This window comes from Symphalangus syndactylus, chromosome X (assembly GCF_028878055.3).
Source record: "Symphalangus syndactylus isolate Jambi chromosome X, NHGRI_mSymSyn1-v2.1_pri, whole genome shotgun sequence".
Classification (NCBI taxonomy): domain Eukaryota; kingdom Metazoa; phylum Chordata; class Mammalia; order Primates; family Hylobatidae; genus Symphalangus; species Symphalangus syndactylus.
In genome coordinates this window covers 136675197-136699783 of record NC_072447.2, presented here as the reverse complement: position 1 = coordinate 136699783, position 24587 = coordinate 136675197, and the positions used below count along the sequence as shown (strand labels likewise).

General features: G+C 37.8%; 1 protein-coding gene across 1 annotated transcript in view; it reads left to right on the top strand.

The window, feature by feature from the left end:
• Nucleotides 1-24587, top strand: part of GPC3 (glypican 3) — a 468130-nt gene that overhangs the window by 264050 nt on the left and 179493 nt on the right. The window contains 2 exon segments of the mRNA XM_055268231.2: nucleotides 22264-22293; nucleotides 22295-22333. Of these exon segments, the coding sequence (XP_055124206.1) occupies nucleotides 22264-22293; nucleotides 22295-22333 (69 nt within the window).

The following is a 24587-nucleotide window of genomic DNA, read 5'->3' as shown; positions in this document are numbered from 1 at the left end:
GCAGCATGGCAGGACGTGAGGCAGATACTGTTTTGTACATTACAGAAACCTAGATAAGCAAACAGAGAATGAAGAGATTGCCTTTATTAGAAAAGCAATCTTTTGCGATATTTCTTAGCACCAAGCAATGAGTTTTTAATAAAACCTAGGAGATAGAGCATTCATGTGTCTAGTCTCGCTCCCCTTCTTTGAATCTAGATATATGTGATTTCACGATGCTAGCAAGAGGCCTGCTGATTTGTCAGTTCATCAAAAGTTGCTAAAGGAAAGTCAACACAAAAGAAGCTAATCATCATCTTGTCTTTTCCCAGTGACTCTATTGGACTTCTAGTGTCTGAGCTGCCTGTTCTCCATGGCAGTGTTACCAACAGTAGTACCTGCGCCCTAGTTGTAAAGGGTGAGAATCTCATTTTGTCTCTCTTCCTCTTGATAATAGGCTGGGGGCCAATTCCTTGGAAGAGCTGGAAGAATTATTAACACAAGTTATGTGTAGCCAAGTGTTGCTTTTCCTCCCTTGTTTGGTCATATTCACAATAACTCATTTCTTTATCACACTTGCCCTCCTCTAGACCTATGTCTTTGAGGCTCTACTCTTACTCCCTGTAAGTCAACTCCAAAATGAAGTAATTTGATTTTCTTCAGGTGAAACAATATGTTTCAGGTGTCCCTAGTCCAAATGGAATTGTGCAGCTGCCATGCAAACTGTGGAATCAGCATAATTGTGTCTACCAATATTTTGTAATAGGAATCACTGATATTGTTCAGGCAATACCCACATGGAAAGAATCTGATGTTACAACAGGAATTTTTTCTTTTTTATAATAATAGAGACAGGGGCTCCCTGTGTTGCCCAGACTGGTCTCGAACTCCTGGGCTCAAGTGATCCTCCTATCTTGGCCTTCCCAAAGTGCTGGGATTATAGGCATGAGCCACTGTGCCTGGCCAGAATTTTTGCTGAAAGCACCTTTCCTTCTTGGAATCAACTTGCTTTGAGAATTCTTTTGTGTTATGTGATTTGTCCACATTGAATCAGTAGCAGAACTGAGATTATTTTTATTAACAATATTCTGGGCATCATAAAAGGGCATCTGAAATCAATGGAAGACTCTCTGTTGCTTGACTGACCCTCAAATCTGTTTTGGACCCCAACTGCCCAAGGTAATGTGCTGTCCTAACAGACTGCAGCCTTTCTGACCTGATAGTACCTATCAGGAGCCCCATGTATGACCTCCAAACAGCTATTTATTTTTCATTTGTCTTATTACTGTGCTCAATTATGAAGACTGTTAAAAGATTGTGGCACAAAGAACAAAGCTCTTGTTCAAGTCTTACTCACCTTTATTATGGCTACTGCAAATTCTTCAGGAACAAAATGGTAGGGTGATGGGAAAAGGAGACATCCTCTATTTTCAAAGGGAAATTACTTCCCATTCCTTTCACTAGTCCTGCTCTTAGATCAATAGAATTAAAAGATTCCAGAGTTGAGAGTGATTATTTAATTCAATCCCTTTCATTCTATAATTGAGGGAACTGAGACCCAGAGAAGAGAAGGGACCTTACCAATGGCATGCAATCTCAGTAGCAGGGTAGCACTGTAGACTTTGTTATTCACATCCCAAATTCGGTGTCCCAGAAAGAATGATTAGTGGCTTTTAAATTTCAAATTGGGGCTCCTAAGATACATTTCAAGCAAAGTCTTCATTATTCTTCAGCATAAAGAAAAATAGACCCTACTCTTTAGCCCCCGTGTCCAACTGGAGATTCTTATAATGTAGGTATCACTTGAGACGATTCATTCTTAAGGTAGGAATAGAGAAAACACTTGGTCAGGTCTGTTTCTCTTTCTGTTAATTATTATTTCTGTCTTCCTGACGACCATAGCTTCTAAGTAATTACCTTCAGCTAGTTGAATCTTTGATCCTCAGTTATTCCCAAAGGGTTTCCTCAAGTAAAGACTGCGAGCAAACGCATTAGGCTTTGAGGTTGTAGATCCTGGTTTCAGGGCCCTGTTTTGTCCATTACTAATTGTGTGGCCCTGGGCAATCACTTAACCTCTTGGAACCTAAGCTGATAAAAATAGGCATGATATCTTACCTCACGGGGCTGGTTACAAAGCTCCATGTGATAATGTAATGTGGACAAGTGCTTTGTAAAGAATAAAGGGCTTTGCCCAACCTAAGTGTTAGTTATGAGAATATCTACTATATGTATTTCACAAAAGTAGTCTGGGATGCCCTCAGTTCCTTCTGCACAGCAATAAAACAGCTCTTGATTATTCACACCAATGGTAAGGGCAGTCTGTTAGGCCATTTGCATTGCTATAAAGGAATACCTGAGTCTGAGTAATTTATAAAGAAAAGAGGTTTAATTGGCTCACGGTTTTGCAGACTGTACAAGGAGCATGGCACCGGCATCTGCTTCTGATGAGGGCCTCAGGAAGCTTCCACTCATGGCAGAAGGCAAAGAGAGAGCAGGAGCTTTCACATAGCAAGAGAGGGAGCAAGGGAGAGAGGGAGAATGTGACACATTCTTTTAAACAACCAGATCTTGTGTGAACTCAGAACAAGAACTCACTCATTACCTCGAGGAGGGTACCAAGACATTTATGAAAGATCTGCCCTCATGACCCAAACACCTCCTACCTGGCTTCACTTTCAACATGGGAGATCATATTTCAACATGAGATTTGGAGGGGCAACATCCAAACCATATCAGGCGAGGAGCACAGATAATACAAAACAGAAACTCATTCTACCATTTGTGTTTGTGTTTAAAATACATTTAGTTTGGGGAAGCCTCTGAACTCTGTTTGCTGAAAGTGAAATTCAACTGAGGAAGGATTCCAGAAGCAGGCCATGTGCAAGTCCCTGCCCTTTTCTGGGCCTCAGTTCCCTACCTGTAGAAGGGAGAATTGCCCTAACTGGTCACACAGTCTGCCAGCTCTGATGTCCATGTGTCTGTGAGTCTAGACATATGGAAGGCAACAGGGGAAAGCCAGTTTTAGATGATGCACAAAGTTTTATTGGGCAGCTAAAGTTGTGCAAATACTAGGGGGGAATCATAAGCTGCCAAAATAGTATCACCTCATTAATAGAATGGGCAAAGAAAGAAGTCAATTCTAAGTGTAAGAAACCATGACTGACATTTGAGGAACCGATCAAAAGAAGTGATCGGAAGAAAGTGAAAATAACATCTGTAGACAGGAAGGCCCGGGACGATAGCAATGTGTAATGCTGCTGTCACAGAGGGAAATGTGCAAGATGAGTCCCTTTGTGCTGTTTTTGTTCAGGGGTCAGACTCTTCTCAATTCACCTTATTTTTTTTCCTCTCCTTTCAATCATATCCTCTTCAAAATTCATCTCAGAAGTGTTTCTGAGCCATTCTGATTACAACTTTTGCTAAAACCAATCAGCAGAGGTCTGCTTACAGTGCAAGGCAATCAACAGAGACCCAAGGTATTGGTCAGAGATGATATCTTCATTTAGATGGACTGTGGCTAATCGGATTGGCTGAAGTTACAATCAGAGCAATTTTGCAACGGCAGTGCTGCCTACCAGGTACAAAGCTTCCTGTACAATTTTAGGAATGATGCCTGTTTAAATATAGTGTTTTATACTATTTGCATGAGAAATGAATTATGAAAACGACATATGTTGCACTTTAATATTTTCCTCTATAGCCTGTAATACTCCTTTAGCCTTTAATAATTGAATGACAGTGAGAAAATAAGATCCAAATTTGGCCTCTTCTAACATACCGTGCTATGTGGTGGTATCCTGTACTCTGAACCTTGTAAACTGGAAAGGCAATGACATTGTTGTATGTGATTTGGGGTTCTGTGATAGGGTGGTATGTAATGTTCCATGATAGTCAATCCTGGTTTTATATGCCATTCCCATGCATTCCCAGAAAAAAAAATCTTAAATCAGACTCAAGTCTTAATTGTATATGATAAATAGGAACAGACAGGTGAATAGTAACAAACTTTGAAAAATGAAGTACAGGTACTATTAGTCAATATCAGATAAGTTACAGGCTCATCAGACTGTATCCGTATGCATAATAATATTATGATTTTATTATTGAGGTGTTAAGAGTTTCTTTTATATTTAGAGTACTAGATCCTTATTAGATATGTGATTTGAGAACATTGTCTCTCATTCTGTAGGTTGTCTTTTCATTTTCTTAATAGTGTCCTTTGAAGCCCCAAAGTACTTTAATTTTTAAGAAGTCCATTTCATCTACTTTTTTGCTTTGGTTATTTGTGCTTTCATTGTCATATCTAAGAGAACATTGTCAAATCCAGGGTTACAAAAATGTACAGAATTTTTATTTAAGAGTTTTACAGATTTCGCACTTAATTTTTATTTAATTTTTGTATATGGTGTGAAGTAGGGGTCCAAATTCAGGGATATGTTACTGGAATAGCCTTGCTAGGATTCTGTTGAGGATTTTTAAACCTATCTTCATAAATGATGTTGGTCTGTAGTTTTCTTTTCTTAGGATGTCTTTGTCTAATTTTGGTATCAGGGTAATACTGGCCTCAGAGAATGGGTTGGGAAGTGTTCTACCTTTTCTATTTTTGGGAAGAGTTTATGAAGGATTGGTGTTAATTCTTTGAATGTTTGGTAAAACTCACCAGTGAAGCCTCTGGACCTGGCCTTTTTAAATTAATAATTCAGCCTCTTTATTTATGAATCTATTCATTTTCTATTTCTTCTTGAGTCTTTCTAGGAATTTGTCCATTTCATCAAAGTTATCTACTTTTTGGCATAAAGTTGTTCATAGTATTCTCTTATGATCTTTTTTTTTATTTCTGTGAGGTTACTAGTAGTGTCCTTTCATTCCTGATTTTAGTGATTTGGGTCTTTTCTCTTTTTTCTTTATCAATCTAGCTAAAGGTTTATCAGTTTTGTTGATCTTTTCAAAGAACCAGCTTTTAGTTTTATTCATTTTCTCTAATGTTTTCTATTCTCTATTTCAGTTATTTCCATTTTAGCCTTTATATTTCTGTCTGCTTGGTTTGGGTGTTTGCTATTTTTTTTCTAGTTTCTTAAGGTAGAAGCTTAAGTTACTGATTTGGGATCTTCCTTCTCATTATTTAAAAAAAAAATTTTATTTCAATAGTTTTTGGGGAACAGGTGGTTTTTGGTTACATGGAGAAGTTCTTTAGTGGTGATTTGTGAGATTTTGGTGCATCCATCACCTGAGCAGTGTACACTGTACCCAATGTGTAGTATTTTCTTCCTTACCCCCGCCACCCTTCCCCCCTGAGTCCCCAAAGTCCATTATATCATTCTTATGCCTTTGCATCCTCATAGCTTAGCTCCCACTTACAAGTGAGAACATATGCTGTTTGGTTTTCCATTCCTGAGTTACTTCACTTAGAATAATGGTCTTTATTTCCATCCAGCTTGCTGCAAATGTCATTATTTTGTTTCTTTATATGGCTGAATAGTATTCCATGGTGTATATATATCATATTTTCTTTATCCACTTGTTAGTTGATGAGCATTGTATTAGTTTGTTTTCATGCTGCTGATAAAGACATACCCAAGACTGGGCAATTTACAAAAGAAAGAGGTTTAATGGACTTACAGTTCCATGTGGCTGGAGATGCCTCACAATCATGGCAGAAGGAAAGGAGGAGCAAGTCACATCTTACATGGATGGCGGCAGGCAAAAAGAGAGAGCTTGTACAGAGGAACTCCTCTTTATAAAACCATCAGATCTCATGAGACTTATTCACTATCAGGAGAACAGCATAGGAAAGACTTGCCCCCATGATTCAATTACCTCCCACCAGGGCCCTCCCACAACATGTGGGAATTCAAGATAAGATTTCAGTGGGGACACAGCGAAACCATATCAGGCATTTAAGTTGGTTCCATATTTTTGCAATTGCAAATTATGCTGCTATAAACTTGTGTACAAGTGTCTTTTTCATATATTGGATAGATACCCAATAGTGGGATTGCTGGATCAAATGGTAGTTCTACTTTTAGTTCTGTAAGGAATCTCCATACTGTTTTCCATAGTGGCTGTACTAGTTTACATTCCCACCAGCAGTGTAGAAGTGCTTCCTTTTCACCACATCCACACCAACATCTATTAATTTTTTTATTTTTAAATTATGGCCATTCTTGCAGGAGTAAGGTGGTGTCTTATTGTGGTTTTAATTTGCATTTCTCTGATATAATGTTGAGCATTTTTTCATATGTTTGTTGGCCATTTGTTTGTCTTCTTTTGAGAATTGTCTATTCATGTCCTTTGCCTACCTTTTGATGGGACTATTTGTTTTTTCTTTTGAGTTCCTTGTAGATTCTGGATGTTAGTCCTTTGTTGAATGCAGAGTTTGCAAATATTTTCTCCCACTTTGTGGGTTGTCTATTTATTCTGCTGATTATTTATTTTGCTATACAAAAGCTTTTGAGTTTAATTAGGTCCCATTTATTTATTTTGTTTAAAGTCCTTCTCTTTAATATAGGCATTTACAGCTATAAATTTCTAAGCACTGCCTTCTCTACATATGATAATTTTTGTTAAGTTGTGTTTCCATTTTCATTTACCTCATAGGATTTTCTAATTTCCCTTATCATTTCATCTTTGGCCCATTGGTTATTTAGGAGTGTGTATGTTTAATTTCCACATATTCATGAATTTCCCAAATTTCCTTCTCTTACTGTTTTCTAATTTTATTCCATTGTGGTCAGAAAATGTATGATTTCAAACTTTCTAAATTTGAGACTCGTTTTGTGGCCCAACATGTACCCTGTACTGAAGAACGTTCCACGTGTGGTAGAGAATTGTGTTTTACCGTTGTTGTATGGAGTGTTCTATAGATGTCTGTTTGATCTAGTTGGCTTATAGTGTTGTTCAAATCTTCCATTTTCTTTATATTCTGCCTAGTTGTTTGAACTATCCACTATTGAAAGTGAGGAATTGGAGACTCCAAATATTGTTTTTGTATGATCTATTTCTCCCTTCAATTCTGGTAGTTTTACTTCATATATTTTGGGCTCATATACATATATGTTTATAATTATTCTATCTTCCTGATAGATTGACACATTTATCATTATAAAATGTCTTTCTTTGTCTCTAGTAACAATTTTTGTCTCAAAGTCTGGTATTTTCCCCAACATTAGTACAGCCACTCTTGATGTCTATTGATTCTAGTTGGTGTATCTTTTTCTATCCTTTACTTTCAATGTTTTTGTGTCTTTGAATCTAAAGTGTGTCTCTTGTAGACAGCATAGACTTGCATCATGTTGGTTTAAATCTATTTTGCCTATCCCTGCCTTCTGATCGTAGTGTTCAATCCATTTGTATTTAACGTAATAAAACAAGTAATAATGAATAAGTAATGAAATAAGGTAAGATTTATATCTGTCATTTTCTACTTGATTTCTAAATGCCTTATGTCTTGTTTCTCAGTTTGTCCAGTATTGCCTTCTTTTGTGTTAAATAGTTATTTTCTAGTGTAATGGTTTTATTCTCCTATCATTTTTAACCATATTTTAAAAGTTATTTTCTTAGGGGTTGCCCTGGAAATTGCAACTAACATTTTATAACAATCAAATTTGGATTAATACCAACTTGATTTTAATAGCATGTAAATCCCTTTTTTTCTGTAAAGCTTAATTCCCTTCCCCCTTCTTGTGCTGTTACTGTCATACAAATTACACTTTCAAACATTGTATTCCGATCAACACAGATTTATAATTATTGCTTATGCAGTTGTATTTTAAATCAGATAGGTGGAAAAAAGAGTTATAACCAAAAATATATTTATACTGTTTTCCATATTAACCTATATAGTAAACTTTGTGGATGTTTCTTCTTTCTTTTTTTTTTATTTTCTAGAGACAGGGTCTCACTCTGTTGCCCAGGCTGGAGGGCAGTGGCACAATCATGGCTCACTGCAGCTTCCACCTCCTGGTATCAAGCAATCCTTCCACCTCAGCCTTATTTCTTTATGTGAATTATGTTACAGGATGCATACTGAAGGACTCCTTCTAGTGTTCCTTGTGGTATATATTTGCTAGTGATAGGCTCTCTCAATTTTTCTTTATCTGGGAATGCCTTAATTTCACTTTCATTTTTCAGGTATACTTCTGATGGTCATAGAGTTCTTGGGTGATGGTTTTTTCCTTTCAGTGCTTTGAATATATCATCCTGTAGCAGGACAAGCCACAGACAAAACCCCTCAGACACCAAGTTAAAGAAGGAAGGGCTTTATTCAGCCAGGAGCTTCGGCAAGACTCACGTCTCCAATAACCAAGCTCCCCGAGTGAGCAATTCCAGTCTCTTTTAAGGGCTCACAACTCTAAGGGGGTCCGCATGAGAGGGTTGTGATCGATTGAGCAAGCAGGGGGCACGTGACTGGGGGCTGCATACACCGGTAATTAGAATGGAACAGAATAGGACAGGGATTTTCACAGTGCTTTTCTATACAGTGTCTGTAATCTATAGATAACATAACTGATTAGGTCAGGGGTCGATCTTTAACTACCAGGCCCAGGGTGTGGCACCGGGCTGTCTGCTTGTGGATTTCATTTCTGCCTTTTAGCTTTTACTTCTTCTTTCTTTGGAGGCAGAAATTGGGCATAAGACAATATGAGGGGTGGCCTCCTCCCTTAATCCCATTGCCTTCTTGTATTTCTACTTTCTGAAGAGAAAGCAACTATAGCCAGGTGCAGTGGCTCATACCTATAATCTCAGCATTTTGGGAGGCTGAGGTGGGCGGATCACTTGATGCCAGGAGTTTGAGACCAGCCTACCCAACATGGTGAAAACCTGTCTCTACCAAAAATACAAAAATTAGCCGATCTTGGTGGCATGTGCCTTGTAATTCCAGCTACTCGTGAGGCTGAGGCACAAGAATCGCTTGAACCCTGGAGGGAAAGGTTGCAGTGAATCGAGATCATGCCACTGCCCTCCAGCCTGGGCGACAGAGCAAGATATTGTCTCAAAAAATTAAAAAGCAAGAAAAAAAAAGCAACTGTTTATCTTATTGAGGGCCCTTTGAATGCGATGAATTACTTCTTTCTTGCTGCTTTCAAGATTATCTTTGTTTTTTGACATTTTGATTATTATGTGTCTACTTGGAATTCACTGAGTTTCTTGGATGTGTGGATTAATGTTTTGCATCAAATTTGGGACGCTTTTAGCCATTATTTCTTCAAGTACTCTTTCTGCCTTTTTCTTTCTCTCTTCTCTCTCTGAAACTTCCATTATATGTATGTTGGTACACTTACTGGTGTTCCACAGGATTCTGAGGTGCTACTCATTTTTCTTAATTCTTTTTTCTTTGTCTTCCTCAGATAGGAAAATTTAAATTGATCTATCTTCAAATGTGATTATTGTTTCTTTTACATGCTCAAATTTCCTGCTAAGCCCCATTAATGAACTTTTAATTTCAGTTATTACAATTTTCAATTCCAGAATTTCTATTTGGTTCTTCTTAAAAAAAAAAAGTAATTTCTATCTTTTTGCCTATCAAGGCATCATTCTCCTACCACCTTTTAGTTCTTTAGGCATTGTTTCCTTTAAGTGTTTGAACATATTTAAAATGGCTAATTTAAAGTTTTTTGTCTAATAAAGCCCATATCTGGGCTTCCTGAGAGACAATGTCTGTTGATTGATTTTTTTTTCCTGTGGATGGGCCATGCTTTCTTATTTCTTTACATCTCTTGTAATTTTGTCAAAAACTAGATATTTAAAGAATATAATGTAGTATCTCTGGAAATCAGATTCTCCCCTGTCCTCAGGCATTGTTGTTGGTGTTTGTTATTGTGGTGGTAGTTCTTATTTCTTTGTAACTTTTCTCAACCAATTCTATAAAGTCTGTATTCTTTGTCATGTATAGCCGTTGAAGTCTTTGTTCAGTTAGCTTAGTGGTAGTGAGTTAATGATTGAACAGTGTTTGCCTTAACTTTCCGGAACCAGTAAGTCTCTCAGTCTTTGCTGAAGTGCTCCTTGTGTATGCCGGACACACCTTTAACATTCAGCCTAGCATTTGAAGACCCTGCCTTAGCCTTCACTTCCTTGCACAGAACCTCAAGGTCAGTCAATGGTGAGGGAATAGGGCCTTCTCAGATCTTTCTTGATCTGGCATACACCATAGCCTTATGCTTGAGTGTAACCTACTAGATCCCCAGGAATATGTAGCTTTTATAGCACTTATGGACATCTCATTACCTGGATTTTCCTGAAAATTGTTTGGTTAGCCTATTATTTGCTCTATTGTCCCCTTGCTTCAGGCAGCTACAAAGTAAAATAATTACCTCTAATTGAGTTCAGCAAATGTCTCCAGGGAAAAGGCTTTTGCACAGGTGAGCTCAATATCAGTTCAAATAAAAACAGCCTTGCAAATGGGGTATTTTAGGTAACCATCAGACAGGTCAAATAATTACAGTTTACTGAGTGTAGCTTTAAAAGAACTCCAACCTGTCAGAGTTCTCTAGAGAGACAGAACTAATAGGATAGATGCATATGTGAAAGGGAGTTTATTAAGCAGTATTGACTCTCACAGTCGCAAGATGAAGTCCCACAACAGACCATCTGCAAGCTGAGGAGCAAGGAAGCCAGTCCAAGTCCCAAAACCTCAAAAGTAGGGAAGCTGACAGTGCAGCCTTCAGTCTGTGACCAAAGGCCCGAGTGCCCCTGGCAAACCACTGGTGTTAAGTCCAAGAGTCCAAAAGCTGAAGAACTTGGAGTCTGATGTTCAAGGGCAGGAAGCATCCAGCACAGGAGAAAGATGAAGGCCAGAAGACTCAGCTAGTCTAGTCCTTCCACATTCTTCTGCCTGCTTTTTTCTAGTCACACTGACAGCTGATTAAATGGTGACCACCGAGATTGAGGTTGTGTCTGCCTCTCCCAGTCCACTGACTGAAATGTTAATCTCCTTTGGCAACACCCTCACAGACACACCCAGAAACAATACTTTGCACCCTTCAATCTAATCAAGTTGACATTCAATATTAACCATCACAAACCCCATTCTGTTCCCTCCAGTGGCTGCCAGGATGCTAGATTTCACCATGAATGTGGGCTGCTAGTTTTCAAAAGTACTTCAGAACTGGAGAGGAGGAATGAGAATAGGGAAGTTAAAATGCCACAGCGCTCACTGTTCCTACCAACGTTCAGCTATTTTCTTGAATAAATGCTTCTCGGATTGCTGCAAATACTTTCATTAAATTCCGGAGCTCCAAAGAAGTTGGTTCTGAATGTTTTTGCCAATTTTCTCATTGCTTTCACGGAGGAGCACTTAAAACACTGTCCAGCACATAGTAGGTGATGAATTAATATGTTATTCATAAATGCCATTTTATTTATTTATAAATAATTTAATTCATAACGTACTTATAAATTATTATTTTCAGATTATTTTGGATGTTAGTGTAGAGCAGAGATTATGGTGTCAGGACCTTTTACATTCTTAAAAGCTATACAGGACCCCAAAGAGATGTCGATGGAGTTATATCTATTGTTATTTGCTGTATTAGACATTAAAACTGGGAATATTAAAAAATATTTACTTACTAATTCATTTAAAGTTAATAATAAAGGAATCAGACACTCATATATATTTTTTCAAGATATGCTTTCCAAAATAAAATAGTGGGAAGAATAGCATTGTTTTACATTTTTGAAAATCTCTTTAATTTTTTCCTTAATGGTAGACAGCTGGGTTCTTGTATCTTCTGCACTCAATCTGGTTTGACTGAGGAAAATTTGGTCTCACAAATATATACAGTTGGAAGAAGAACTGTGTCGTAATACCCTTTTTTGACAATTAGGGATATTTTCTCTGATACTATACAAGAAGTTGGCAAATGATAGTTTCTTAAAGGTTGGTTACAGTATGGAAGCTGCAAACGTATCAATTGACTTTTCATTTTCTGTTATGTTAAAATCTATCTTACACTTTGGGTGAATTATTAGTCATTGTGTGATTTTTGCATTATGATGCCTTGTTCATTTGAAAAATTTTGGCTCACTGAGTTATGCAGATTTTCCAAATATTAACACACTTCATTACATAACATCAAAACTCATATTCATTAGTGTCACCACTGTTCTCATCAGAAAAGCCTTTAGGTATTGGGAAGCTGTCAAGTTTCATAGTGGAAGATAACAAGTTTTCCCAAATTCTAATTTTTGCCTGAAAGTGCAAATGCTATCATTGGCTATGAACACTGTCAGTTGTTTTCCTTCAACAGGCTTGCTTTGTTCATTTCCAAGAAAATGCCTACAAAATATTTGAGTTTGAATAAGAGTTTGTCTGTCAGTTTTTCTTTCAAGTAAAAATAGTGTTACATTTAAAAAGTGTTTAGTTCATCTCACAAGTCAATCACACTTGTGCTTTTCCTCTAGATGACCATCATACTTTAGTATGTACCAGAAGTACTTTATGCATACTTCCCATTTCATCACACATAATATCAAAAAAGACATGTAGTCAAGGGTCAAGGTTTGATGAAATTAACTTTTACTGCCTCTTCAAGTACATTCTTAAGTGAAACTAGCTTTTTTAAAAATGTGTGTGGTTGGCAGTGAAAACTACAATGACTACTATTGCAGTTTGGTGTCACTACCCTGACTCATGATAAGGTGCAAGCAGTTTTACCCACCATAGCTTTTGCATCAGTGCAAATGTCATCACATTTGTTTGAGGGAAAACCATGAATTTTAACACTGCTATTTAACACTTGGAATATTTCAGCACCACTCATGGTTTTTTTTTTCCCAAAGCTTTCACATAATAGATCTTCTTTAATGATTAGTTAGTGCTTAATATTGGATGAATATAAGCAAAACAGCAATTCCACCCCAAATCTGTAGATTTGTCCATTTATAAGGCAAAAACACATTCTGCAGAAGAGACATTAACTAAAGAGGGCTTTATGTTTGCAAGTAAACCTTTTATTTGATGAGTTTGTTTCTCCATCATTGGAGAGTGGCATGATTTCTTCTATGACTTTTCACCCAGCTGGCATTCAGCAATGTCAACTCTACAGGGGTTTATTTTTTATTTTTTATTTTTTTTTGAGAGGGAGTCTCGCTCTTTTCCCCAGGCTGGAGTGCAGTGGTGTGATCTCAGCTCACTGCAACCTCTGCCTCCTGGGTTCAAGCAATTCTCCTGCCTCAGCCTCCCAAGTAGCTGGGATTACAGGTGCCTGCCACCAAGCCTGGCTAATTTTTTTTTTTTATTTTATTTTTTATTTTTAGTAGAGACGGGGTTTCACCATGTTGGCCAAGCTGGTTTCAAACTCCTGACCTCAAGTGATCCGCCCACCTCAGCCTCCCAAAGTGCTAGGATTACAAGTGTGAGCCATCACGCCGGCCTCTACAGGGATTTATTAGTTTTTCCACTATTGTGTGTATTTCTACAGCTAATATAATGCAGTAACTTACCCTATAGTATGTTTCAGTGCATTTTTCATTTCTATTTGGAAAAGCCATAACAAACATTTTTGACTTTTAAAGAGCTCATAACATTTACTTTAAATGTTTAATTTCATTTTCTTTAAACTCCAAATAATTAATTTCAAGATAACTCTACAATTTAACTTACACTCTAATATCATATTCCAAAATGTTCTTTTGCATCAGAAAAATAAGATAAATTATGCATGTCTATAAGGTCAAGGAAAAGACAGCTTTTGTTGTATTTTTGTTTCTTAATTACAATTGTAATCTACAGAGTAGATCCCTCTCTTCCATGAGCCAAAACTCTGTGATAAGTTGTTTTGACACGTTTTTATCAGTTTTAGACATAGACATTGCTGCTGTGGGTTGGTGAAGTAAGTCTTCTAATCTTTTTCAAAGCCAATCATCCATTCTTAAATATCAGAAAAACATGTTGCAAATAAATTTTATCTTATTGTGTAATATGTCCAATAAGTTACAGAAAAAATTTAAAATTTATATTCTTCAAAAAATATTTTAAAGTGTTGTTGCAAAATAAGACTACAAAGTATATTCACATAGATATAAAACTTCTAGATTTCCAAATAACAATTTATTAAATGATAAGAAGGTTACAAAGATTATGGTATGCATAACCTAAATAGCCAGTAAGAGCACTAAGTTCTAAGTTAAACTCTGAAAATGCATGTATTTGTACTTGCTCCCTTAGAACATTCTAGAATGCACAAATACATATTTCAGAACAGCGATATCACTTTACATCATGTTGCCTCTTGAAATTTCCTCTGTATACTTGTGAGAGAATATGAGTAAAAAGGACAAATAAAGTCTTAGTATTATTATGAAAATAGGTTTGCCCTTTAGGACCTCCCGAGAGGTCTCAGAGAACTGGAAGGAATGGATTGGAGGAGGTCAAAACTGGAGCTTTGGAGACCAATTAAGAGGCTGTTGGGATGGTCTGTGTGGCAGTGGTTCTCCAACTTGTATGCATCAGAACCCCCTGGAGGGCTTGTTAAAAGCTGGGCTCCGCTCCCAGGATTTCTGATTCAGTAGGTCTAAGTCTGGCCCCCAAATGTGCATTTCTAACAAGTGCCCAGATGGTATTGATGCTGCTTGTTTTAGGACCACGCTTTGAGAACCACTACGCTAGGGCCTTGCTAATCATCTCAGACTTCACCCCAGATCTATTGAAGATGAAACTATGTGAATAAGATTTTCAGGTGATTTGTATACACATTAAAGTTTGAGAAGCACTGCTCTAAGAGACAGTTGATGGAATCCTAGACCTAAAGGTAGAGAAAAGTTCACAGATTGAAAGGTTATTTATAAGAGACAATAAACAAGACTTCGTGTCTGGATGTAGAGAAGTTAGAGATAGGGAGAAATCACCAGAAATTCTTTGGTTTCTTCTGGCTTGAGCAATTGAGTAGGAGGTAATTCCTTTTCACTGGGACAAAGGACACAAGGAGATGAGTATATTTGGGGGAGTGGTATTTGAATTCAGTATTGAGTTGATTTACTACACAAAGTTCTCTTTTAATCTGCACATTAATGGTTTCACGTGGTTAAATAATAATGTCATGGACTCCTGGTGCTGCAAAGGGATTGATAATGCATAAGAAGTGTTAGGCACACATGCAGGATTCTGCTTTCAGCTCAGACTCCATTTGTGGCAGATATAAATTAGCAAAATATGTCTCTTCTACATAAGGAACATTTAAAACCTGTCTCCCATCCCTACAGCATTCAGCTCCTCAGACAAAAGCATGTGGGTATGAGACACAGGGTAAACAGCCAAAGTCACGTACCACCTATTGGTAATTCGAGATTAGAAGAACAGAAGAGGATATTCCAGATATTCCAGAGCAGACCGGACCCAATTGTGTGACTGCCAGACTTGGGCAAATTCCATGTGGTTCCCTTTCAGGGACATATAGCTACCCATGTTCCTGACCAGCTGAACCAGGATTATGACACACAAAGCAGGCTGCAGAAGGAAGTAGTCCCCACTTAAGAATGAGTCAAATTTCTATCTGGTTGGGGGAGACATTATACTTTCAACCATTGTTTCGTTTGATCTTCACATTACAGCCAGGTCCAGCAGGCATTTTAATTATCTCCATTTTGCAGATGAGGAGGCTGAGTTTCAAGGAAAGTAAATGACTTGTCTAGAGTTATTGAAATGGTAAGAGGATGAACTGACACTGGGCCCCAGGTATCCTGACTCCAAATTGTGTGTTCCTTTCACGATAATACCATGCTGTAGTTCAGCTTAGCAGTAGGCTGATCTGTAGGACATTTGTTCCTTTTTTGGATTCCAATTTACTTCAAGAACTAACTTGTATGAAATGTTCAAATAATAGCACTTGATTTCTTAAAGTTGCTTGATTCATAATACATTACAGATTATTAGTGAGCTTTTATCTTAATGGTCAAGCAATTAACAATGAGTCACAGCAAAATGTCTGAAAGGTGAGGAAAGAAAAAAACGCTTACATTGTCACCAGGTCCGTTCATTATCCTCTGTGCTCTATATCAGATCAATCAATAGTTAATTAATAATGATGTTCTTCCTGAAGTACAAGGTTATAAATTAATTTAATGCTCATATACATATTTTCTGTAGAAAAAGTGAGAGGAAAATGCCTGCCATGCCCATCTCATTGTAATAAAATGTATGTAATGATTACAAGCGTATAATAAGAATGGTTTGCTTAGCCAAATGTTTGTTCATTTCTGTTAATCAGTATTCATTTGAGCTACCTCCATGCAGTTTGTGGAAGCAGTGCAATCAGTTGAGTAGTGTGGCAGATTTAAATCAGTAATAAAAGCCCTGGGGAAATTAACAAGACAAAACATTAACCACAGTCTAAACATTAACATATATTAGCATTTTTATTATACCTGTAGAATTGTTAAATGGGCACGGTTGCTACTATTAAAAAGTTTATGTTGTATATCACATAATTTCAATGTATATATTGTTTTTAAACTTTTAAGATTTAATTACATGAAATTGAATAGTGGTATGATAGATGATTCAAGAGAATGAACTGAAATTCATCATTTTATTTTAACTGGAAAACTATGAAATTCCCACCCAACTCCACCTTCAGCCCCAAGGTACCACAAAGCAAATGCCACAGGTAATACTCATCCAAAGTAGACAACTAGATCAGAGTTGATAATTAAATTGCATAACTCCCAGAGGAAGTTTTAGTTTTAATTCTTTAGGGTACTGATGAATCCATCAATGATCCAAGACTAAATTTAAATGGTATTTGGCAACATTTCTCAGAAAAGCACTTTTTTTCTAAGTTGGATGAACTTTTATTAGCTGAATTCGAGACATTATAATAACACTTCAATTAAGAGAATGATATATTTGCATAAGCACAAACATTTAAATAAACAGAATACAGTTCAGAAATAGATCCACAAATATGACCAATTAAGTTTAAAGAAATAAAAAATTGAAGTAACTAAATGAGAAATGATCTTAACAAATTGTACTGAAACAATCTGATAAATATTTGGAAAAACATAATCATTATTTCTTGAGTGTTAAATAACTTGGAAAGTTTGACAAGTTAATCAGATAAACAAGTGGATAGAATTCATGACAGATAAACAGAGCATACACATTATTTTTAAATACCAGAGAAAAATATTTAAAGGAAAAGCATTAGGCCTAAAAATGTCATTAACTTTTTGAAAGTAGAAATCCAACAGGTCATATGATTTAAGCACTGTGAAATGATGTAGAAATGTCAGTGAAAGGGAAATCAACAAGTAATATCTAGCCATGTACAAATTTTATTTAAGATAGATTTCTTTTATTTCTTTTTTAAATAGTTTCAGCTTTTATTACAGATTAGAGGGTACACTTGCAGATTTGTTACATGGGTATATTGTACGACACTGAGGCTTCGGGTCCCAATGATCCCATCACCTAGGCCATGAAAACAGCAATCTTTACATCACGCAATATACAAAAATTAACACAAAATGGGTTAAATACCTCATCATAAATGTACAAATGATAAAGGTTCTGAAGAAAATATGTCTGTGACATTGCCATATGGAAAGGCCTCTTTGGATGGAAAACAGCATCAATCATAAAGCTGCAAAAATATATAAAATCAAGTTCATCAAAAAATTTTAAAAAGTGTTCTGTACAAAAGGCATCACTAAGAAAAGTGAAAAACCAGATACTGGGAGGGAGTATTTACAAAACATATATTTGAAAATGAAATGGCAAGATTTGAGTAAACAATGCAGCTTTATTCACAAAAGCAAAAATGTGGAAATTATCCAAATGTGTAAACATATTTGGTATATTTATTCAGCAATTAAAAGAAAAAAGTACTGGTAAACCACCAACATAGAGTTCCTCAAAGAAAAAATTATCCTGAGCAAAAAAGCAGAAACAAATACATAAATACTGAGTCTATCCATATTTATTTTCTATATTTCTATTCTTTCTTTCTGTTATCAATATAATCCTAAAAAAGACAAATCTCATCTGTAGTGATTAAAATGTCAGTCACTATAAAATTATGACAATATTTTCTACATTATGAGGTAGTGTTTACACATGTGTATACATTTACAAATCTCATCAAACCACAATTTAGGGATGCATTTTATGTATATTGAGTCTTTTTTTTTTTTTTTTTTTTTTTTTTTTGAGACGGAGTCTTGCTCTGTCTCCCAGGCGGGAGTGCAATGGCGCGATCTCGGCTCACTGCAAGCTCCGCCTCCCGGGTTCATGCCATTCTCCTGCCTCAGCCTCCCGAGTAGCTGGGACTACAGGCGCCCGCCAACACGTCCGGCTAATTTTTTGTATTTTTAGTAGAGATGGGGTTTCACTGTGTTAGCCAGGATGGTCTCGATCTCCTGACCTCGTGATCCGCCCGCCTCGGCCTCCCAAAGTGCTGGGATTACAGGCTTGAGCCACCGCGCCCGGCCGTATATTGAGTCTTAAAGCATTTAATTAAAAAAAGAGTATGGCAACAAAAGGAGGTAATGTACTGCAGCATAAACTCTGCCCCCCCATTAAAAAATTATCTCGGAAAATTAACACACTATTAATTATATTAATTATACTTAATAAGTTACATGACATAACCTTTATGTAAAATAACTGCCTATGCTTTCCATCTATTTGCTTACTCTCCATATATTCTACATCTTATGATTCTTATTTTCAGAACTTCTCTACTGAAGTGACTCATGCCATTATTATCAATCATCTAAATTTACTTTTTTTTTTTTTTTTTTTTTTTTTTTTTTTTTTTTGAGACAGAGTCTCGCTCTGTCGCCCGGGCTGGAGTGCAGTGGCGCAATCTCGGCTCACTGCAAGCTCCGCCTCCCGGGTTCACGCCATTCTCCTGCCTCAGCCTCCGAGTAGCTGGGACTACAGGCGCCCGCCACCGCGCCCGGCTAATTTTTTGTATTTTTTAGTAGAGACGGGGTTTCACCGTGGTCTCGATCTCCTGACCTCGTGATCCGCCCGCCTCGGCCTCCCAAAGTGCTGGGATTACAAGCGTGAGCCACCGCGCCCGGCAATCATCTAAATTTACTAAACACAGTACATACTAGGTCCTCATCTTGCTGAATCTCTCATCGTTGTTAAACCCAGAATATTGATCTGGGTTTTCTCCCTTTGGATGTTTTAATTACACTGGTGTTACATAAGGACAGGATTCTCCTACAAAATATTAAATATATGTTTCAGAAACATAAAAACATCACAGTTTCAAATAACTTTTTTTAGATTCAGGGAGTACATGTGCAGGTTTGTCATATGGGTATATTGTGTGATGCTGAGGTTTGGGGTATGGATGGTCCCATCACCCAGGTAGTGAGCAGAGTACCCAATAGATAGTTTTTTAGCCCATGCCCCTTTTCTTCCTTCTTCCCTCTTGTAGTTCCCAGTGTCTGTGATTCTCATCTTTATGTCCACGTGTATTCAACATTTAGCTCCCACTAATAAGTGAGAACATGTGGTATTTGATTTTCTGTCCCGGCATTACTTTGCTTAGGAAAATAGCCTCCAGCTGCATCCATGTTGCTGCAAGGGGCAATATTTCATGCTTGTTTATGGCTGAGTAGTATTCCATGGTGTATATGTACATTTTCTTTATTCAGTCCACTGTTAATGAGCACCTGGGTTGATTGCATGTCTTTGCTATTGTGAATAGTGCTGTGATGAACATATGGGTGCAGGTGTCTTTTTGGTAGACTGATTTGTTTTCCTTTAGCTATATACCCAGTAATGGTATTGTTGAATCAAATAGTAGTTCGCCTCTTAGTTCTTTGAGGAATCTCCAAACTCCCCTCTGCAGTGGCTGGACTAATTTACACTCCCACCAGCAGTGTATAAATGTTCCCTTCTCTCTGCATCCTCACCAGCATCTGTTTTTAGACTATTTAACAAAAGCCATTCTAAATTCTGTGAGATGATATCTCATTGTGATTTTGATTTGCATTTCTCTGGTGATTAGTGATGATAAGCATTTTTTCATATCTTTATTGGCCACTTGTATGTCTTCTTTTAAGAAGTGTCTGTTCATGTCCTTTGCCCACTTTTTAATGGGGCTATTTGTTTTTTGCTTGTTGATTTACTTAAATTCCTTATAGATTCTGGATATTAGGCTTTTGTCAGATGCATAGTTTGCAAATATTGTCTCCCATTCTGTAGGTTGTCTGTTTACTCCCTTAATAGTTTCTCTTGCTGTGCAGAAGCTCTTTAGTTTAATTAGGTTCCACGTGTCAATTTTTGTTTTTGTTGCAATTGCTTTTGAAGATTTAGCCATAAATTCTTTGCCAAGGGTGATATCAAGAAGTGTATTTCCTTGGTTTTCTTCTAGGATTTTTGTAGTTCGAAGTCTAATATTTAAGTCTTTAATCTATCCATCTTGAGTTAATTTTTGTATATGGTAAAAGATAGGGGTCCAGTTTCAATCTTTTGCATATGGCTAGCCATTTATCCTAGCACCATTTATTGAATAGCGAGTCAACTTTGCCAAAGATCAGATGGTTAGACATCAGAATTTTTTTAAATGTAGGAATTACCAAAGATTTTGTAGCCAACCCAATAATCTGAATTCTGGAGCCAGGTCAAGGGACATCCTACAGGCAGCAAGTGGCAAGCTAGACCTACTTGGGAGCCTCCTCTTCCATAGAATTTGACATGCAGTGCTTTCATATGGTTACTAATTCACTCTTACTTGGCAGACCAAGGAATTTAAATCATCCCACTATTGGCTTACTGCCACTTGAAATACTACCTGAAACTTAGGTTAAAATTGAATGTCAGTTTTCTGTTGAACAACTTTAGCCATTTCTTGGAATATGTTTAGAGAATTTTTCATCATTATTACTATCCTCCAATTATAGGTAAGGTGTCCACATAACCACAGACCTGGGCCACACCCAATACTGGGAAGTCCCAGAGCCTATGCCGGTGACAGAAATCCATGACACGGGAAAATCGAAAACAAAAACATAGGTTTTAGAATCAGACAGACCAGCATTCAAGTCCCGGCTCTACCATTTACTAACATTGTGACCTTGCTTTTAAGTTCCCCAACTTTTGTGTGCTTCGGTTTCCTTATATCTAAAAATGGGGCTAATAATACCCATTCTGTGTAATCCCAGTGCTTTGGGAGACCAAGGTGGGCAGATCACTTGAGTCCAGGAGTTCAAGACCAGTCTCGGCAACACGATGAGATCCCGTGTCTAGCTACATTAGCTAGGCGTGGTGTTGTGTGCCTGTAGTCCCAGCTGCTCAGGAGGCTTAAGTGGGAGGATTACCTGAGCCTGGGAGATCAAGTGACCACACCATGGCACTCCAGCCTGGGCAACAGAGCAAGACCCTGTATCAAAAAATAAATAAATAAGTAATACCTGCTCTGTATACCTCAGAGGGTTGTTGGTAGGACTGAGTGAAGAGAATGGAGAATGGATATAGAAGTTATCTATGAAGCACTAGGTTGGAATAGGGTATTGTGTAAGAAACGTGAAGTGTTGGTATTGTTGAGAAGCTTTCGATATAGGCTCCCTTTCTCTGTTCTGGAGTGAAAGATCAAGTCTGAATTTTTTTGTCACTTGAGAGTTCCCAGAACCAACAGTGAATAGGGGCCTGAGAATGACAGTTAGATTTTAACAAATAGAGTAGCCGCATTTCTTGACATGTTCATTATAGAGTATAGGAGTGAATTGTATCAGATCAAATTTTTGCGTGATTTCAGAATCTTTGGTAATAATGGGATTCAGGACACACCACCCCAAAATATGGCACCTTTGCATTTAAGAAAACCACAAAAACAAGAAAGTCACTCTCACCTTCCCCTCACCCCTTCTCCCATGAAGCAGGTCATAAAACCTAACTGATCCTCTTCTGAAGTATGTCATAAGACCATCATGTGGAGGTGCCCACCCTATACCCAGAAGAAAGAAACATCTTTACCTCCAAAGTTACAGGGACACAGAAAAATCTGAAGAAACTGCCTTGGCTAAGTTTCCCCCAGTTTATTTCCATTCAGTTATAACCTCTTTGTCCAATCACTCTTCACCACTCTCCATTTCCTTAACAAACTTAGCATAAAAATCCACAGCTTTCCCCATTTCTTTGAGTCTTCCTTTCTAAAGGATCTTGCGTGACATAAAACTTATATTAAACATATTTGTATGGATTTCTCTTTTTAATCTGTCTTTTATTACAGGTGCCTCAGGCATAGGTCAAGAAAATAAAATTTTCCCTGCCCTACAATAACATACTCCATTCAGAAAGTAATTTTCACCTTTTTTTTTTTCAAGGAAACTGCGAAGAAAATATGGCACTTCAAATAATCCTATCTTCCTCCTGTGTATAGGGCTAGACTTACAAGTAGAGTGAAGCTATGGGACCAGGTCAGAGTGAAGTCCTGCTGTGGGTGAGAGGTGAAAGTGGGGTGGTAGGCCAGGTTTCCTGATGCCCAGCCTAATGGGCTCTGCATGATCTAGATCAAGCTTGTCCAACCTGCAGCTTGCAGGCTGCATGCAGCCCAAGATGGCTTTGAATGTGGCCCAACATAAATTCATAAACTTTCTTAAAACATTATGATATTTTTTGGCGATTTTTTTCTAGCTCATCAGCTATCGTTAGTGTTAGTATTTTATGTGTGGCCCAAGACAATTCTTCTTCTTCCAATGTGGCCCAGGGAAGCCAAAAGATTGGACACCCCTGATCTGTACCTTGCTAGGTCCCAGCAGTGTATTTTCCTTATGTAGGTACAAGGACGGTGCTTCTGGATCCTGGCAGAAAAGAATGATGCTAAGGTTACTAAAATGTCTTCCTGGCTGGGTGTGGTGGCTCAGGCCTGTAATCCCAGCACTTTGGGAGGCCAAGGTGGGTGGATCACGAGGTCAGGAGATCAAGACCATCCTGGCTAACACGGTGAAACCCCGTCTCTACTAAAAATACAAAAAATTAGCCAGGCGTGGTGGTGGGCGCCTGTAGTCCCAGCTACTCGGGAGGCTGAGGCAGGAGAATGGCGTGAACCCAGGAGGCAGAGCTTGCAGTAAGCCGAGATCGCACCACTGCACTCCAGCCTGGGTGACTGAGTGAGACTCTGTCTCAAAAAAAAAAAAAAAAAAAAATCTTCCTGGCCTGGATATGGTCAGAGGCCCTGCCTTCTTATGTTTCAGGACTTGTAACCCTGCAGAGCACTATTGCTTTCCTTGTCAGAAGTCTAGCACATAAATAAAAACACCTTTAGGAATCATGGTCTATGGAAAACAAAAAGGTTTTATATTCCAGTCTTTTGATAGAGACACTCACCTATCCAATAAATTCCCTCCAACTAACCAAATTTAAAGGTAGCAGCATCCTTGACTAGATACATTAGTCAGCGAAAGGAAATTGGATTGCACTTCTTATTTAAGAGTCTAAAACTCCTGGGCAGGATACTGATTTCTAAAATGCCACTTGGGAGGCTGGCTTCTTCAGTAAGGGCTGCTGAAGAATAAGACTGAAGTCTCCCAGCATAGCCTGACGTTTCCCAAGTGTGAAGCTGAAAAGACTTCTTTAATGTGAATGCTGCATCTCTTTGTAAGTTATGTTTTCTTTTAGTGTCCACTTCTCAAAATAAGCTCATAATATTCACCTACAGCTCACATAGTGTGGAGGTGAAAGATGTAGGGAGAAGAGCCCAAAGGAGGGAATATATTTGACAAATGCTTTGTATATGAGAAGAATTTGCTTCATGGGAGATTTGTGGAAGAAAATGCAGCCTGTCTGATAAGATGTGGCACATTTCAGATGGAGGAGTAGGGTTATTGGCAGGATACCATTGTTTGCCCCTTACCCCACACAGAGAGCCTTGGAAAGTTGGCTTGATAATACTACATTGGGTGGCTTGGGAAGAAAGATCAGACTGCAGAGTGGCGACATTATCATTTGTTCTTAACCTTCCTACTTTTGCCTCAGCTGCACCCCTTTCCAGTAGGTTGGGGTTGGTGAGCAGGGAGGGAGTTAAAAACTTTAAAGTCTTGCTGTGGACCAATTAGTATTCACTGATACAAAGGGCTGACTTTCAATGGGGAGGGAGATTTCACAGCTGTGGGTTGCAAGTAGACAAGTTACTGTGAAAGATGTGTGAAAGATTTGATTTTGGTGCTGGACTGGGAACAGGTGTAGGTCAAGAGAATGTGTACTGTGCTCCTGAATGTGCCAAGAATACTTTGATCCTACTGAAATAAGTTCTCACATGAATGTTTATTCACAGAATAATAGATATTTATGGAACAAACATCAAGGTTTTGTTCCATGAAATTTCACCTGCATTTTCACAAAGTAAGCATGTATATGCCTTCAGATAGAAAGTGATAATACATAGTCTGCCCTCATTTATTTGGCATCTTCATTATATGTTTTGAAAATGATTGGAACTTAACTCCCCAGTCCAGCTAGGCAGCCCCTGACCTAAAGCACCCTGCCAGACTGCTACTAGTTAAGGCATATTCATGGAATGCACACGCTTCGTTTGAAGTTAATATTAGCCAAAGTCACGTAGCATTACATAAGCACGTCTGGAAAATTCAGTATCATGCATTCCAAAGCCAAATTGAATGTCTTTAATTGTCTTCAGCTTTTGTTTTAT